Source organism: Vombatus ursinus, unplaced genomic scaffold (assembly GCF_900497805.2).
Source record: "Vombatus ursinus unplaced genomic scaffold, bare-nosed wombat genome assembly UNPS02014861.1, whole genome shotgun sequence".
Lineage (NCBI taxonomy): Eukaryota > Metazoa > Chordata > Mammalia > Diprotodontia > Vombatidae > Vombatus > Vombatus ursinus.
Genome location: NW_020954639.1, coordinates 12,037,120 through 12,054,034, shown reverse-complemented (window position 1 = coordinate 12,054,034; position 16,915 = coordinate 12,037,120). Strand labels below are relative to the sequence as shown.

Below are 16,915 nucleotides of genomic sequence, written 5' to 3'. Positions count from 1 at the left end.
TACTTTACCCATGATAACTCATTTGATCCTCACAAGAACACTGTGAGGTAGGTACCATTATCATCCCCATTTTATACACGAGGAAATTGAGGCTGAGAGAGGTTAAGAAGTTGTCCAGGGTCACACAGATAGTAAGTGTGAGAGGGAGGATTTCAATCTCAGGCCTTCCTGATTCCAAGTCAATCACTCTGTCCGCTCCTACACCACCTTGCTTCTTCTGGGCATAAGGGCAACACCAACTAGTTAGTCCACATCATTTATGGTAGTGACTGGTCAGCCTCCAGAAGCCTCGTTTATAAGTGGAGGGTTCCTATGCTAAATCCACATTAGTTCTGTGTCCAGCATGTGCAATGATCCCATGACCAAGGAAGAGAGATGAGTTTTTTTCTCATTGTTACTCTGGGCAGCAGTACATAAACCAACACATTTAGCCACAGCTATCTAACAGAATATGAGTGCTAAACTAGGTGTTGTTTACTTCAGCGTAGGTGTCATCCTTCATGCCTCATTCTTTGTCACCCTCCCTCCACCCCCTATCCAGTCAGTGTCATGTGCTGTCATCTCCAGGGTACCACTCCTTCTTCCTCTGGACAATGGAACTATTCTGGTACAATCCCTCATCTCCTAATGCCTGGACTATTGAAATGGCCTGTTGGACTCCTCAACTCAAGTCTCCCCATTCCAACACAGCCACTACTCAGAGATCAAACTGTTCTCCTAAAGCATAGGTCTGACCATATCACCCTCTATTCAATAAACTCCAGTGGCTTCCTTTTTCTTCCAGAATCAAATATAAAATCCTGTTTGGCTTTCAAAGGCCTAGATAACCCAAACTCTTTTTTTTTAAATTTTTAATGCTTCTCCCTGAGACCACTCCCAATTTATCCTGTCTATATCTTGTTTGTACATGGGTGCTCTCTATTAGACTGTGAACTCCTTAAGGACAGGGGTAGTTTTTTGCCTTTTTTTGTTTCCCCAGCACACAGCTGGCAAGTAGTAGAAGTGGTAGTAAAAATAGTAGTAGTAGTAGCAATAGTAGCAATAGTAATAGTAGTAGTAGTAGCAACAGCAGCAGCAGTAATAACAATACATTATTAATAGTTATAGTAATACATATTAATAGCAATAAATAATGCATTAATGGCTAAGTGATAAATGCAAGTAAGAAATAATACATTATTAATCACTATAGTAATGAATTATAAGAGTAAGAAATAATAATGCATTATTAATAAATAGTTATGTTCTTGTTCTATGTCTGACTCTTCCTGACCCCATTTGGGCTTTTCTTGGCAAAAACAGTGGATTGGTTTGCTATTTCGTTCTCCAGTGTGTCCTCCTTTTACAGGTGAGGAACTGAGGCAAATATGGGTTAAGTGACTTGTCCAGGTCACACAGCTAGTGAGTGTTTGAGGCTGGATTTGAACTCCCATCTTCTTGACTCCAGGCCTGGTGCTCTATCCATTATTAATTATTACTATATGTATTACTATAGTAACTATTACTATATGTAACTATTATAATCAATATTACAATAACCATTAGTAGTTATTGTAATAAATACTAAGAAACAATAACGCATTGTTAACGGTTATACTAATAATCGTAACAATAATGCATTATTGGTGGTTGTAGTGATAAGAAATAATAACGAAGCACCTACGCAGCACTTTGAGGTTTGCTAAGAGCTTGACATATATTATCACATTTGATCCTGCGTAGAAGCCTGACCGCGGCCAGTAAACATCAGTGGTAACATCTGAGATGTGGGGCCCCTGACTCTCGAACAAGTGCTGGTTCCCTAAGCTTCAGAAGACGGAAGTTTGGAGACGTGCTGGGCGCTCATCCAGTGCAACGGCCTCATTTCCTCCGGGAGGCCGGGGGTAGCCAAGAGACCGGACCAGAGTCGCCGGGAACGCCCCGCCCCCTGCCCATCACACAATTCCACGCGATGCTCTGGGTGGATTTCTTAATGTGGCCACTCGATTTATAAATCTTGGGGTAAGGGCGGGGGGAGGGCGTGAGGTTCGGCTTTTCTCTTCTCAGGACCCTGGTCAGGGAGCAGGGGGAAGCGGCCTTCACCGGTCCCGGGCTTCCTCTTCCTCGAGGCTGCTGAAGACTGCTCCTTCCTTCAGAAGCGAATAACGTCCGCGCGCTCTGGTTTGACCCACACGACGCTCCGTCCGGGTTACCGGAGGGAGCATGCGCACGGCGACTTCTGACCCTTCCTCTTTGCTCCTTTCCCCTCCCCCATCCCGGCAACAAGCGGCGATGGCGGCCCGCGTGGGCTTGGTGACCTGTCTACCTCTGTGCGCCCAGGTAAGGGGCCGATTCCTTGACTCTCTCCACCGGCACCTCAGTTCTCCCGGAACTGCCATCCTCAAAAGAGAAGAGCCGCCTGCGGGGAGCGCGGAGCCAGGTGAGTAGGGGCGGGCAGTTATCTCCGGTCATCCCTCCTCCGCGGGTTGGGGGTGGCGGGGCCTCTCTTAGCCCCGCCCCTCCGGGTCTGACCCCCCCCCGGGCCCCGGGGGGGGGGGTGAGTCTGGGCTCTGTGGCCCGTTGGGGTGGCGGGGACGGGGCCAGCCTGTGCCTTCTCGGTCCTGGGCCGAAGTTTCTCCCCCCAGGCTTGCTGACCTTGGAGCTGCCCCTTAACTTCTCTGGGCCCCTGTTCTCTCTAGGGCTGGAACCCCCCCCAAGCCGCCCGGAGACCCTCGTTCCTGGAGCCCGGCCTGGAGACTCTGCACACGTGGGTCCCAAACCCCGCCCCCCTAGCTTGCGGTCCGGGGACCGCCCCCCAGAGCCCCAGGGCTTCAGGTTGGGGCCGCATCCCCAGCCTTCAGCCTCCCACGAAAATTGGTCTATGAAGGCATCCAAGTGGCAGGAAGACCTGAGTTCAAATGTGACCCCAGACACTTACTAGCAGTGTGACCCAGGGAAAGTCACTGAACTGCCTGCCTCAGTTTCCACATCTGTAAAATGGGCATAGCAGTACCTGTCTGGAAAGGTTGTGAGGATGGCATAAGATCATATTTGCAAAGCGCCTGGCAAGTAGTAGGCGCTATGTAAGTACTGGCTGTTGTTAATACTGATGATATTATTGATCAGATCTGTTTCTATTGAGACCCATTTAATACCTTTCTAGGTATAATTTTAAGTGGTAATAGTAAAGGATACTTCCCTTGTCATCGTAGAGTTAAGTGAATTAGTATTTTCCCCTGAAGAAAATGGAGGCAGGCAGTGCCTTTACTGATACCACCAGGACCTCAATCAATAAATATTAATTAGCCATCTATCGTATTACAAACAAACAATCCTTATTGAGTGAGCTTAAGGAAAGGCTGAACTTGAAAGAATTGGTATCACTTTTCAATGGTGTTTCACTGAGGGCATTAATTTTGTATTGTGAGCTGGTAGCTGGTTCCTCTTGTTAAAAACTCCAAGGTCTAATCCAGAATAGAGTAACAAATGATTTTTGTAAGCTGACTAACTAATTTCCATCTTGAGGTTTTGTATCTTTTTTAAATTACATGGAAAGGAATATACTGGAATAATAAACAGGTGTCACATTAGAAAAGTCCAGTGGTTTAAAAGTCTTTACAAAATTATAGGAAAATTCCACCACCACCACCCCCAGGTTCTCTGAAAGGAACAAAACAGTCATTGGGATGCCATCTTACGGCAAATAAGTATTCTTCAGGAGTGCATAGTGTGGGAGGACACCCAGTTGGGTTCAGAGCCTAGATGGTAGCCTGGTGATTTTGAACATGTTGAATTGACTGATAGGGATAGTTCAAGTTTCCCTATTGGTATCATTAAGATAATTTTACTGACCAAAATTACTGGGTTGAGAAGCAGCTTGGGGTAATAAATAGAAGACTGGCTTAGGAGTCAGGGAGACCTGGTTTCAAGTCCTGCCTCTGACACACATGTGCTTTGTGGCAATGGTTTCATTCAGAGAGTGTTGAACTTGAGGAGCTGAATTTGGGGTCAGAGAACCCAGACCCAGATCCCAACTCTGCCACTTACTATCTATATATGGCCTTGGGCAGGACAAGTCATTTAACCCCTCTAGGCTTCTGTTCCCTTTTCTGTAAAATGAGATTAGAGTAGATGACAGTCAGGCTTTAAATGCCTGGTCCTAAAAGTCTGTGCCCCAGGTAACTCTAAGCAATAATAACAATAACAATAATAATTAGCATTTATGTTACACTTTAAGGTTTACAGAGGATGTTACAAATGCTGTCTTATTTTATCCTTACAACAACCCTGAGAGTCACTTCATTTTATGGATATGTTTATTTTATGGATGAGGAAATCGAGACAAAAAGAGGTTAGATGACTTGGCTCATGTAAATGTCTGAGGCTGGACTTGAACTCAGGTCTTCCTGATTCTGGATCTAGTAGTGCTCTACTCATTTTGCCACCTAACTACCTCTAAATTGTAGTTCCTGATCTGTATTAATGAAATCATACATTATTCCCCAAACCCGCCACCAAAACAAAAATAAAAACAAACATTACACAGTAACATTTATAGGCAATAATTAATAGAAAATTTCCTTGTCTGAATTACTCAAATTTTTTAAAAGAGGGTAATTTCATTTTGTTAACAGCTAGTCTTGGAATCTTAGCATTGAAAGAGATATTAGTTATTATTTAGTGCAACCTACTACCATGTGCAGCAGTCTCCTTTAAAATATCTCTGACACACGGAGCATCTGAACAGGTACACTGATGGAAGGCTTAGTGCTCATAAGCTAATAGTTCTATTTTGGGATTGCTCTAATTGGTAGAAAGTTCTTCCTCACTTTGGGCTTAATCCTATCTCCCTGATACTACTACTGTTTCATTCTAATTCTTCCCTTTGGAGTCCTACAGAAAGTAATCTCTTTTCTGTATTAGAGCTGTAGATCTGGATCTGGATCTCTCCCTCCTTCCCTTTTTCTTTCCCTCTTTTCTTTTCTCCATCTCCTTCCCTCCCTCCCTCTGTCTCCCTCCTTGTTCTCTTCTAGAAGGTGGCTGTGTCCCACTGTAAGCATCCTTTTCCAAAGTGAACATTCCTTTTTTCTTCAACTATTCCTTGAGTGACATGGCTTCCAGATATTAATTCAGGTACTGAGGATCTACAGTTAGGATCACATGTAGTTTAGCAGCTTCTACTTTAAAGGAATTGAGAGCTTGGAATACAGTATTCCGGAAGACTGAGGAGATATGAAGAATACCTTAGCCAGCAAAACAGTAGAATTCTACAGGGCAAAAAATGGAGCTTTAGTGAAATAGAGGACTTCCAAACCTTGCTGATATAAAGGCCAGAGCTATGCAGAAACTTTGAAGTTCGAGCACAGGAGTGAAGAGAGATATAAAATGGTAAACATGAAAGACTGAACAAAGATAAACTACTTATATTCTAATATGAGAAGATTATTGTCAACTGGCAATCACAACTTCACAAAACTTAACATGAAAACTAGGTTTATTACAAGAGAAATGGACCTGCATGTGAAACCCAAAGAGTTCACAATCCATAAAGAAGTTTGCATTTTTGTAACAGTAGGACAAAGGGAGGAAGAAAAACAAATCTCTACCTAAAGGGGTGTGGTACGGGAGGGGGAAAGGTGCAGTAAAGGTAGGAAAAGGACAAAACCCCTCTTGAAGGGAGGGGGAGCAAGGTGATGGCAAAAGCCAAATTCTTTTCCCTTGGGAACTGCTATGTCTATGTCTCTGTCTTGCTACTGCACCCAGATGGCTATGGCAGAGAGAGTGAGGCTGGTGACTTTGCACAACCCCGTCTCACTTAAATCCAATTCATTTGCAAATCAAAACATCACCTTCCTGATTGCAGATGTTATTGGTCCTTTTTTTTTTTTTGTTGGGCAGTGGGGTTAAGTGACTTGCCCAGGGTCACACAGCTAGTAAGTATTATGTGTCTGAGGTCGGATTTATACTCAGGTCCTCCTGAATCCAGGGCCAGTGCTGTATCCACTGCGCCACCTAGCTTTCCCCATTGATCCTTTTAAGAAAGCAGAATGAAGGGGCAGCTAGGTGGCGCAGTGGGTAGAGCATGGGCCCTGAAGTCCAGAAGACCTGAGTTCAAATCCGGCCTCAGACCAAACACTTGACACGTACTAGCTGTGTGACCTTGGGCAAGTCACTTAACCTCTATTGCCTCAAAAAAAAAAAAAAGGCAGAATGAACCACAAAATTAGACTAGAAAGATAGGTGGTCTCCTTATCTATATGGGTCCAAGCTTCACAAGCAGTTTCTCGGTCTAGTGCATACTACCTGGCACCTATCTTGACTCCCAAGGGCACACAGGGAGTCCAGCTTGGGATGCAAACAAACATTATGTCAACTCAGGGTGAGTTTCATCCTTGACACATTCAGGGCTTCCTCTATACTCTGGGTCCACTGTTTCTGGAAAATATGGCAACTCAAAAGGACGAGTTTAGGGGACCCCTTAACATTCCTTCACGTTATACATATGACCTCTCTGAACTCTATCATCATCAGGGGTCATAGAAAGAAGTCTAATTATACAGAAGGCCTGTGAGTGGTTCTGTTAAATCTTAAAACCTTTGAAAGAAGAATGGAAAGGGAAGGGTTGGGGGTGGAGCTGGGAAGGGAAAGGAATGTTAAAATTATTTCACCATCTGGGTGCCCAAGTAAAAGTCTCTACATACAAGAAGGGATAGTGGGAGTGTTCAGCACTTGAACGTCTGTCTTATATTTGAACTGGTCAAAGGAAAGAAGAGTACACATATCCAGAGAGAGAGAGAGAATTGGGTACAAATATACATTTCATTCAACAGGGTGGGAAAGGGGAGAAGGGAAAATTAAAGGAAAGGTAGATTAAGGGAGGGTGTAGTCCTAAGCAAAACAGACTCTAAGGGTGTACAAAGATATTTATACCACTTTTGGAGGTGGCAAAGAATTTGAATCTGAGAGTGTGCCCATTGTTTTGGGGAATGACTGAATGGGTTACAGTATATGAATGTGTGCTGTTGTGTGTAAGAAATGAAGATCATTTCAGAGAAACCTGGAGAGACTTGTGTGAACTAATGCAGAGTGAAGTGAACAGAACCAGAAGAATGATTTGTATGATGACAATAGTATTGTAGAGACTAACAGCTTTGAAAGATTTAGGAACTCTGATCATTGTTTGTGACGGGGGTTTTGTTTCTTTTTCATTTTCAGTTGAGGGGTTGAGGAATGGGAGAAAGGGCAGATTTTTGCTGTCTGAAAAAAAATGAAAATTAATTTAAAAAAGAAATTTAATGGGTTCAGTTTGGTACACTTTGAGTTTGCAGTGTCTATTGGACATCTGATTTGAAGTGTTCAATAAGCACTTAGTGATGCTCACCTAACATATTAGGTATCCTTCCCAGATTTTTGTCATTTGTTTCCATTTTGTGGCTACCACAAAAATTGCTCGAAATGATTTTATGTGTGCATAAATACTTTCCTTCTGTTGTTGATCCCTTTTTATCAAGGTAGTGGTATCACTGGATATAGTAGTTACTTTAAAGAAGAAAAACTAACTCGAGTACTCAGGTGTTTTTGTTCGTCTACAGAATGGGCATATTGACCCTGTCTACATTTTTCTTAAAGATTTCCCTTTTTCTTTGCTTCCTCTCGCTTAGATAAGCCTATAACTAAGTACTCAGATCTTTGGCCAAAAAAAAAAAAATTCTCATGAAAAACTTACAAATAGAAGAGAGGCAATTTATTACATTTTTCCTTTTACTTCGTTTACTCTTCCTTTAAATTCACACATATACATTTTTTGCTCTGGGCATATAATAAGTTGCATAGCATATTGGTTTCTGTGAGATACCCACACACACATGTATTTGTAATGAGAAATTATATTTTCTTCTTTTTGTTTACAGTTCATCAAATTTTGTAGAGTTCGCTCCATGGGCACTATAGATAACTATAATAGTTTACAACAGGGGCTATGGAGAATTCTAAGGATAGCTCCATGGGAAAGTTGACACAGTGTGGTAGGAGACAAAAATAGATCTGTTTAGTATTGTGATTGTAACTTTTAAGTTACACTCATTTTATAAGTTTTCCTCTTAAGCTGCCAGAATACTCCTTTTGTAGAGGGAAAGAGGATCCAGGTCTGTGATTTCATTGATAGAGGGAGCTTCCAGTTTGTAAATGCCCTTCACCAGCGACTGCCCTATAACTTACAGTTTTAGACATTTTTAGGGGGTGTTGTGAAGCTAAGGGACTTGGATTACAGTTACATAAGTAGTGTATGTCAGAAGCTGGACTAGTACAGAGTTTTTTGTGACTCCAGTGCTATCTATCCATTGTACTACACAGCCTCTTCAAAGTACAAATTAAGTATTAATTTTGTGAGGGAAAATGTTTTTGTCTTTTTCATAGGCCTGCAAGAAAAGTCCAACAACAAGACTTTTTCTGAGGTGCAAAAAGAAAGACGTGAGCAAGCGCAGAGGTCCATTTTAATAAGCTGCCCCAAGAAAGTTCCTGAGAAAAAGCTTCTTAAGCATTTATGTCAGCATGGAGAAATCACTAATCATTTCTTCTTTGAAAGCTTTGTAAGTTCTCAGAATGTTCAGAGTTTGAGAGAATACTTGACCTAGTGAGGAAACAAAATGAACTTCGTGAAGAAGCATGTAGTTTATACTCTTAGATTTCTTAAGCAGCTCAGTCACTTCTTTGGATTGTGTTCTGCAAAAGGAGTGCATTTCTTTTTTTTTAATGGTATTTTATTTCTTTCAGTTACATGTAAAGACAATTTTCAACATTAATTTTTCAAATAAGATTTTGAGTTCCAGATTTTTATTTCTCCCTCTTCCCTAAGAAAGTAAGCTATAGATTATACATGTGCAATCATGTAAAACATCTTTCAATGTTAGTTACGTTATGAAAGAAGAAACAGGACAAAAGGAAAAAAATTACAAAAAAAATAAAGTGAAAACAGCATGTGTCGATCAGCATTCAGACTCCATCAGTTCTTTCTCTGGAGGTGGACAGCATTTTCCATCATGAGTCTTTTGGAATTGTCTCAGATCCTTGTATTGCCGAGGAGAGCCAAGTCAAGCGTAGTTGATCATCACACTGTGTTGCTGTTACTGTGTAACAGTGTTCTAAAAGGAGTGTATTTCTGTCAAATGATAGTGATCTATAGGATTCTTTGTATTTGACTACTGAAATTTATTTGTATTATTTTTTACAGCAAATAGAAATTGTAACTGCAGGATTCATCATTTATAAGTAATAGTAACTATTTGATTCAGGGTCAGAGATGGACAAGATAGCTTTGTTTAGCCTTTCAGTTTGATGCTAAAATATCCAATTTTTTTTTGCAGTTTATTCAGAATGATATTTTCCTAACATGTTTGTCCTCTATCCCTGTCTTTATATGAAAGTGCAAAATACTAAGAGATTTGTGAAAAAAGAAAGATTTAGAGGGGGAAAATGTATAAAACTTAGTAATTACATTAAAATGCAAGTTGATAATGTGAATGATTAAAAACCGAAAAGAAAGTGACTTTAAATCTATTACCATATAATTCTTGTTCTTATATTTGTGGGGTTTTTTTTCTTTTTTAAATAGGGGATTCATGCTGTTATAGAGTTTTCCAAAAAGGAAAGTATAGCTTCACTACAGGATGCAACTTTTATCCCTCGTGGAGAAACAGAGTTTCCTATTCCTTTTAAATCTCGTTTCTTTCATTTGAACTTGAAGAATCCATCAAACCAAACTTCAGATGGGATGCTTGTGCAGTGTAGTAACCAGTCTAGCCCTTTAAATGCGGATCTTATCCAGACACTTTGTAATGCAGAAAGTGTAAGTTCTGTATTTTTACTTGTCTTTTTGCAGGTATGTAGGAGTAATAAGATGCACTGTTTTAAAGGTAACTAAATAATAGATGTCTTGGTAACTATACTGATGCTATATTTGGTAAATATACAGTTCAGGAAACTGGAAATTTTGCTTGTGTAATTTGAAACACCTTGCCCATTTCTGCTACCTTAACCTTTAAACCTGGCTTTTAATTTTCTTTTTAAAAATTATTATTATTAATCTCATTAAAATTTTGTAACCCCAAACATTTGTATTTATTTCTTTTTTTTAAAAAATAGCATTTTGTTGGCTTTTGATTTTCTTAAATTGTTATCTTCGTTGTTCTTTGCATCACTTCTTTATTTTAATTTTCCCAAAAATAGTTTAGTTCTTTGCCAGAGGATTTTTGTTTTTGTTTTGTTTTTGTTTTTGGGTTTTTTTTGGATGGTTGTTTCTTAGGAAAAGGTGTGATTATAATTCTGGTCTTCTTTTTCCCATTTTAATTATTGTTTCAGAAAATATTAAGGGAATTAAGGGATACTATTGTTTTGGTTCTTTTTTTAGCTTTAGAGATAAATAATTCAAGAATTTAAAGTTAATCCTTAGAAAACAACCAGATCACTAGCATTAACAAATTATAAATTAAAAAAAAATCATTTAATTGACTTGTTCCTTTTGTCATTTCTTGAATTTTGTGTGTCTGTTTTGGTCAGCTAGGTAGAAGGCCAAATTATCACACTCATGAGGACATTACAAATAACAGAGGAGAATATTAGGCTTCGATACCTTAGCTGCTCTCTCATTGAGGATATTGCAGCGGCATATTTTCCATCTTGTACTATCAAACCATTTGGCTCATCAGTAAACAGCTTTGGGAAACTAGGATGTGATTTGGACATGTTTTTGGACCTGGATGACATTGGGAAAAACAGTGCTACAAAGGTAAGTATGGATCTGTCTTTCTATGCTGTTAATAGTCATTTTTAAAATTAAGAAATTAATCAACAAAGGGAAATGATTGAATTTAAATTAACTAGCATTTTGAAAAGCCTTCTGTGTGTTTAAAGTTTTCAGTGAGTTTTTAAGAGGAGAGAAGTAGGGAGTTAGGAGCTGGTTATACAGTAGGAAGCATATCACAAGTAAATGGAGGGTTCGCAGTCATTGGGTGACCTCTCCATAGCTGTTTATTTTGATGGAATTGCCAGCATAGGCAATAGGAACTACTTTAGGGCTTTTTGAATAATTCAGTAGAAAAGGGAGAAAAGTACTGAAAGGAGGAACTTGGGAAATTTGGTGTTGGTTGAGGAGAAATTTGAACTTTGTTCTCATACTGAAAAATTAAAGGAAGATTTTAGAGAGAGTTTTTGTGGAATCTTTGTTAGCTAATTTAGTGCTACATTTTATATAGATTTAAGGTATGGGAAAACTGTCACTTTGTAAGCTTTCTAAATGGAATAGGATACTTTGAGATTTTAAGTTTTAAGAATAGGAAATGAAAGGATAGAATACTTGTTGGGTGTGTCCTACAGAGGATTATATTTTTCAGATACGTTTTTTGAGTAGTTGACTACTGAAGTCCCTTCCAAGTGCTGGAATTTTGTGATTCTGTGAAAACTGAAGCTCTTTTTTACTGTTTAAAATACAGCAAATGTTCATCTGATGTATTGAGTTTTGAAGTAGTTTAAATTTAATATCTATAAAGATTATAAATGAAATTTAAATGCTATTGATATGATTAGTTTAGAGTTTTTACTAGTGTTATATTCTTTATCTTTCTACCTACCTTCTTTCAGGGAGGGTATGTGAATTGGTGGATTTAAGGAGCAGCTTAGGAACTTAGTAGTTCTAATTACTCTTCTGTTTTTACTGCATTCTAGGGAGCAAACTACCTAATCTTCATGTTCCTTAGTTAAGTTCTCAAATTTTAAATGGGGTTGATAGTACTAGCTCCATGTAAGAATTGTTATGAGGAATGTTTAATAAATCTTAGTTTTTTAATTATGAGGAATAGTTAATAAATCTTAGTTTGGAAAAACTCTAACGTGAATTTGAAAACTGTAAAAAATCATATTTCTGCAGAGGAAAAACTATTGCCTGCTGCTTTTCTTACCTCTTGGAAGAATTGTTCTAACATATAAAATAGAACAAAATAATTTCAGAAATACCTTATCTTTGCTTATAATAGAGATGACTAATTTTTTTTGGAGGCAGTTGGGATTGAGTGACTTGTCCAGGGTCACATAGCTAGTAAGTGTCTGAGGTCTGATTGAATTCAGCTCTTCCTGACTCCAGGGTTGGTGCACTATTTACTGTACCACCTAGCTGCCCCAGTGAAGGTGACTTTAAAAAAAAAGCAAAAACTGAAATTTCAAAAGTTGGAGTGATTCTGTAAAAAGCCTATTAAGCCTACATAATCCAGGCTCACTCCCAACCAGAAATTGAGTTCATACTCTAATCCTGCCTTTGCTTCCATTCATCAGATCAATTTTACACACCCAGATGTCCCCCATCAGTAAAATATCCTCACTTGATTCTGCCTTCTTGTCCTTATATCTGTCTTCCCCTTTTTGCATCTAAATGCTTTTTAAAAATCTGTTTGTTCTAGGTTTTTTTTTTCCCTTTTGCCTACCCTTTTCAGTCTGGCTTCTGATCTTATCATTTAACTGAAATTGCTCATTCCAAATTTAGTGGTTTTTTCTCACCGCTCATGCTTCTTAACCTATCTGTAACATGTGACATGGTTGAAAACCCTCTGCTCCTAGATACTCTCTTCTCTACAGATTTTCATGACACTATTCTCTCCTGGTTCACCTTTACTTGTCTGACTGCTCTTTCTCAAACCCCTAGTTTGAATCTTCATTCAGGTCACGTCCACTGACTCTGGGTATCCCTTCAAGGTTCCATCCTGGGCCTTCTTCTCTTCCTCTTTGGTGTATAATATAATGTCTAAACTGTTGTAATTTCATCACCTCACATGGGTTCAGTTGTTGATGTACGAATCTCAAATTCAGCTTGTCCAAAGGAGAGCCCGTTGTCTTTCCTCCTCAAACCCTATCCTCTTCCTAACTTTTCCTCTTATTGTCAAGTGCGCCACCATCCTCCCAGTCACCAGGCTTGCCCACACTCACCCCATGTATCTGATCCCTTGTCGGATGTTGTCATTTCTGTATTCACATCTCTTGTGTAAATCTACTTCTTTCCACTTACAAAGCTACCACGCTGGTATAGACCATCATTATCTCTCGCCTACACTATTGCAGTATCTTTTTAATTGGTCTCCTTTCCTGGGCCCTCTCCCTCTTATTAGGAAAGTGATTTTCCTAGATCACATGTTTCTCTTCCCACTACCCCCTCACCAATTCAATAAACTCCAGTGCCTCCCTGTTACCTCCAGGATCAAATAGAAACACTTACATTGGGTATTTAAAGCCCTCCACACCTGGCCTCCTCCTGTCTTCCTAATCTTTACCTTCTTACCTACCTTCCCCTCCCCACATTTTGCCCTTCAGCCACGCTGGTTTGCTCTAGCTATCCTTGCCCAGGGTACTTCTGATTCTGTTCCTTGGGACCGGCAGTTCTTCATGTCTGGGATTCTCTCCTTCACCTCTGCCTCCTAGTTTTTCTGGCTTTTTTTAATCCTCAGTTCAAATACCACCTTCCATAAGAAGCCTTTCCAAGTTGTTCCCCCTTTTTTCCTCCTCCCCTTCCTTCTGAAGTTCCCTTCCATTTATGGTGTTTGTATCATATATCTATACAGTTAATTGCATATTGAGGTCAGGGAGCATATTTTTGTATCCCCTGTGCTAAATAGAAGCTTGTTGACTGAATGACTTTAGTAATATTAATTCATATAATCATGCAATCTTTAAGTTAGAACAGACCTCAAAAGTCCTACAGTTTAACCCCTATCTGAAGAATGAACTTTCTCAATCAATTAACAAACATTTGTTAAGCCCTTGCTGTGTACCAAGTCCCATTAGGTATTGTGAATGCCCCCACAAAAGCGAGACAGTACCAGTCCTCACAGAATTTTTATTTTATGGAAAGACAACATCCCCAACAAAATAGTCATTGAGCTGTTCATGCATTGAATAATATATCTCACTGTTGTTTCTGTAACTACAGAATTTGTCATCACTTTTCTACATTAATTGATTTGATTTCATCTTCTCTATATTTCATCATCTCTATATTTCTAAACCATTTAGTTTGTAACAGTGTTTGGAATTTCCATTGCCTGAAGATGACCCTGTTATTTTCAAAGTAGAAAACAGAGACAAGAGGTGAATTACAGTGGTTCTCTATTTATTATACTGGTATTAGGAGTTAGGAATAATCATATAGATATTGGGAAATAGCATAAAGTGTTAGAAAGAGCTACGTGCTAGAGCCTGGGCTTTTCAGTTCAGGTCTGACCCTAGTTAGGTCTGTGATATTTCGGAAATTGCTTAATTACTCTCAAGTGAGTTTTCTCTCTCAAATAGAGATAAACTTAAAGAGACCTTGTGTCTCTGATATGGTAGGTCAAAACCCAGCTTTTGCCAGTGCTGCATTTGATGTCCTTCCCACAAGTAGACTGGTGACAATGTATGAACGTGAGAGGCAGCATGGTGTATTGATACCAAGTTGACTTTAGAATAGGAAGTCCTGGATTCAAGTCCTGCCTCTGACTCAAGTCATTTAATATCTTAGCACCCTAGACAACCTTTAAAACTTGGGGCAGCTAGGTGGCGCGGTGGATAGAGCACCAGCCCTGGAGTCAGGAAGACCTGAGTTCTCATCTGGCCTCAGACACTTGTCACTAGCTGTGTGACGCTGGGGAAGTCACTTAACCCCATTGCCTAGCCAAAAAACAAAAAACTTAGAGTTTTGCAGAGCAGCTACCCTACTGTGTTGGTAGAATTTTCTTATCAGCTGTTTTTTAAGCCAATAAAATCCCATATCCTAACTTGAGATAATGTTCCTTTTTATCCATGGTAACTAAAATCCCACCTTCTGCCAGAAGCCTTCCCTAACCCCTTTTAATTCTAGCTCTTTCCCTTTATTAATTATTACCTAATTATCCTATATATATCTTACTTTGTGTATATTTGTTTGCATGTTGTCTCTTCCATTAGATTATAAGCTCTTTGGGGATGGTGACTGTTTTTTTCTGCTTTTTGTTTCCCCAACACTTAGCACAGTGTTTGGCACATACAGGGGCCTAATAAATGTTTGTTGATTTGATAATGATTGAATGCCCTCCCTTTGACAAACTTTCTACTTCCCTTGTTGTTGGTGAGTTGTTTCAATGGTATCTAACTCTTCTGGACTCTATTTGAGGTTTTCTTGGCAGAGATGCTTGGATTGCCATTTCCTTCTCAAGCTCTTTTTATAGATGAGAAAACTGAGACAAACAGGGTTAAATGACTTGCCCAGGGTCACACAGCTAGTAAGTGTGAGACTAGATTTGAATTCAGGAATATGAATCTTCCTCATTCCAGGCCTGGTTCTCTAACCACTGTGCCTCCTAGCTGCCCTCCTACTTCCCTTACTTCTACTTGAAGAGGCACCGTGGATGCAGTTCCTATCTCTGCTCCATACAGGCTTTGTGACTGCATAACACTTAGTGTCCCAGGCAGCTGTCTTAAGACTCGGGAAGTTGGGTTATCAAGTTGCCTCAGTGGAGGGAGGTTTCATGCCAGGAGATCCCTGCTGGGATGACATCACAGGTTCCTCTGAGATGGGTGCCATCTCCTCCCACTTGTTTTTCCTTCATTTGACAGGCACTAAATGTCAGTTGTATGCAGAAGATCATCTTTGACCTTGTTTGAGATAATTTTGTATTTTCCAGTTGTACATTTTCCTGCTTCTTAATTGCCATCCACTTTTATCATGGTCCCTATTTTCCTTATGCCCTTTCTCGGCTTTTTTTCTTTTTCTTTCCTTGTTTTTTGAGGAAGGGAGCTAGAAAAGCAATTGTCTCTTTTATGTGTCAAAATAAGAAAAACTTAGGGTAACTACAAAAATACTTTAAAGTAGGGCATAGCTGAATTACAGAGATTTTGTAAAAGTAATAGCAACTTTTTTTTCTCTCCTTCAATAAAGAACTATCAAACAAATGAAAAACTGCTGATAAAAGAAATCAGTAGAGGAAATAACATGTTATTGGTTTTGAGTAACATGTTGGGTGTGTTGAGGTGGGTTTGACTTTAAAAACCTTTGTTGTGGTATAATGGTAAGGCATGATACCTAAGTATATGATATTGTGTGGATAGTACATTAACTGAAAGGTAGATTTTTATTTACTAGTATTTTATAAATTTGGGGAAATGTGATTTTAAAAATTTTTAATTGCATTAAGAATGTTGATTTTTTTTTTCCAGAAGATGACTCAAAATACCTCTTCAAAAGAATTGTAAATGTCTTTTTAAGGAACTAATGTTTACATACATATTTTTGCTAGACAGCAGGACCATTTTTAATGGAATATCAAGTGAAAAGTGTACCTTCTGAAAGATGGGCTACTCAGAAGATTCTAGCCGTGATTGGAGAATGCCTAGACAACTTTGGCCCAGGCTGTGTCAGCGTGCAGAAGATACTACATGCTCGCTGTCCTCTGGTGAGGTTTTCTCATCAGGCGTCTGGTTTTCAGTGTGATTTGACTGCTAATAATAGGTATGATTTCCAGAATTTGTCATTTTATGTATCTCAGCATGATAATTTTAAAACTCTAACAGATATTTGGGGGTTTTGCAAAATGTATTAAATGTTTTTAATCTTGTACCAATCATTTGATGCTCCTGAAGCACATGTGTTATGATTTATGATCTAGCTCTTCTTTAGGCAGAATAGAACATTGAAAAAGCTAAGATTCATTATTGGGAGGAAACTTGTTGTTTTTACTAGTACAATTTGACAAAAGAGTGTATGTAGAAAGTGCCTATATATAGTCTTTACTATCACGCTGTCAAATGACAGCTAGTTTTCTCACTCCTCTATCACTTATAAGTCCAGTCATTTGTACTAAACAGATGTTGACTTTGTTTCTTTTTTATGGATTTATGTTATGTTATGTTATGTTATGTTATGTTATGTTATGTTATGTTATGTTAT

At 39.1% G+C, this 16,915-nt stretch overlaps 1 protein-coding gene across 1 annotated transcript in view; it reads left to right on the top strand.

Moving 5' to 3' along the window:
- Positions 1–1,758: 1,758 nt before the first annotated feature.
- The window catches only part of MTPAP (mitochondrial poly(A) polymerase), a 28,045-nt gene continuing 12,888 nt past the window's right edge, over positions 1,759–16,915 (top strand). Inside the window, exons 1-5 of the mRNA XM_027841571.1 lie at positions 1,759–2,419; positions 8,395–8,567; positions 9,590–9,823; positions 10,538–10,762; positions 16,266–16,477. Of these exons, the coding sequence (XP_027697372.1) occupies positions 2,203–2,419; positions 8,395–8,567; positions 9,590–9,823; positions 10,538–10,762; positions 16,266–16,477 (1,061 nt within the window). The 5' untranslated portion in view covers positions 1,759–2,202. The remainder of the gene's footprint in view (positions 2,420–8,394; positions 8,568–9,589; positions 9,824–10,537; positions 10,763–16,265; positions 16,478–16,915) is intronic.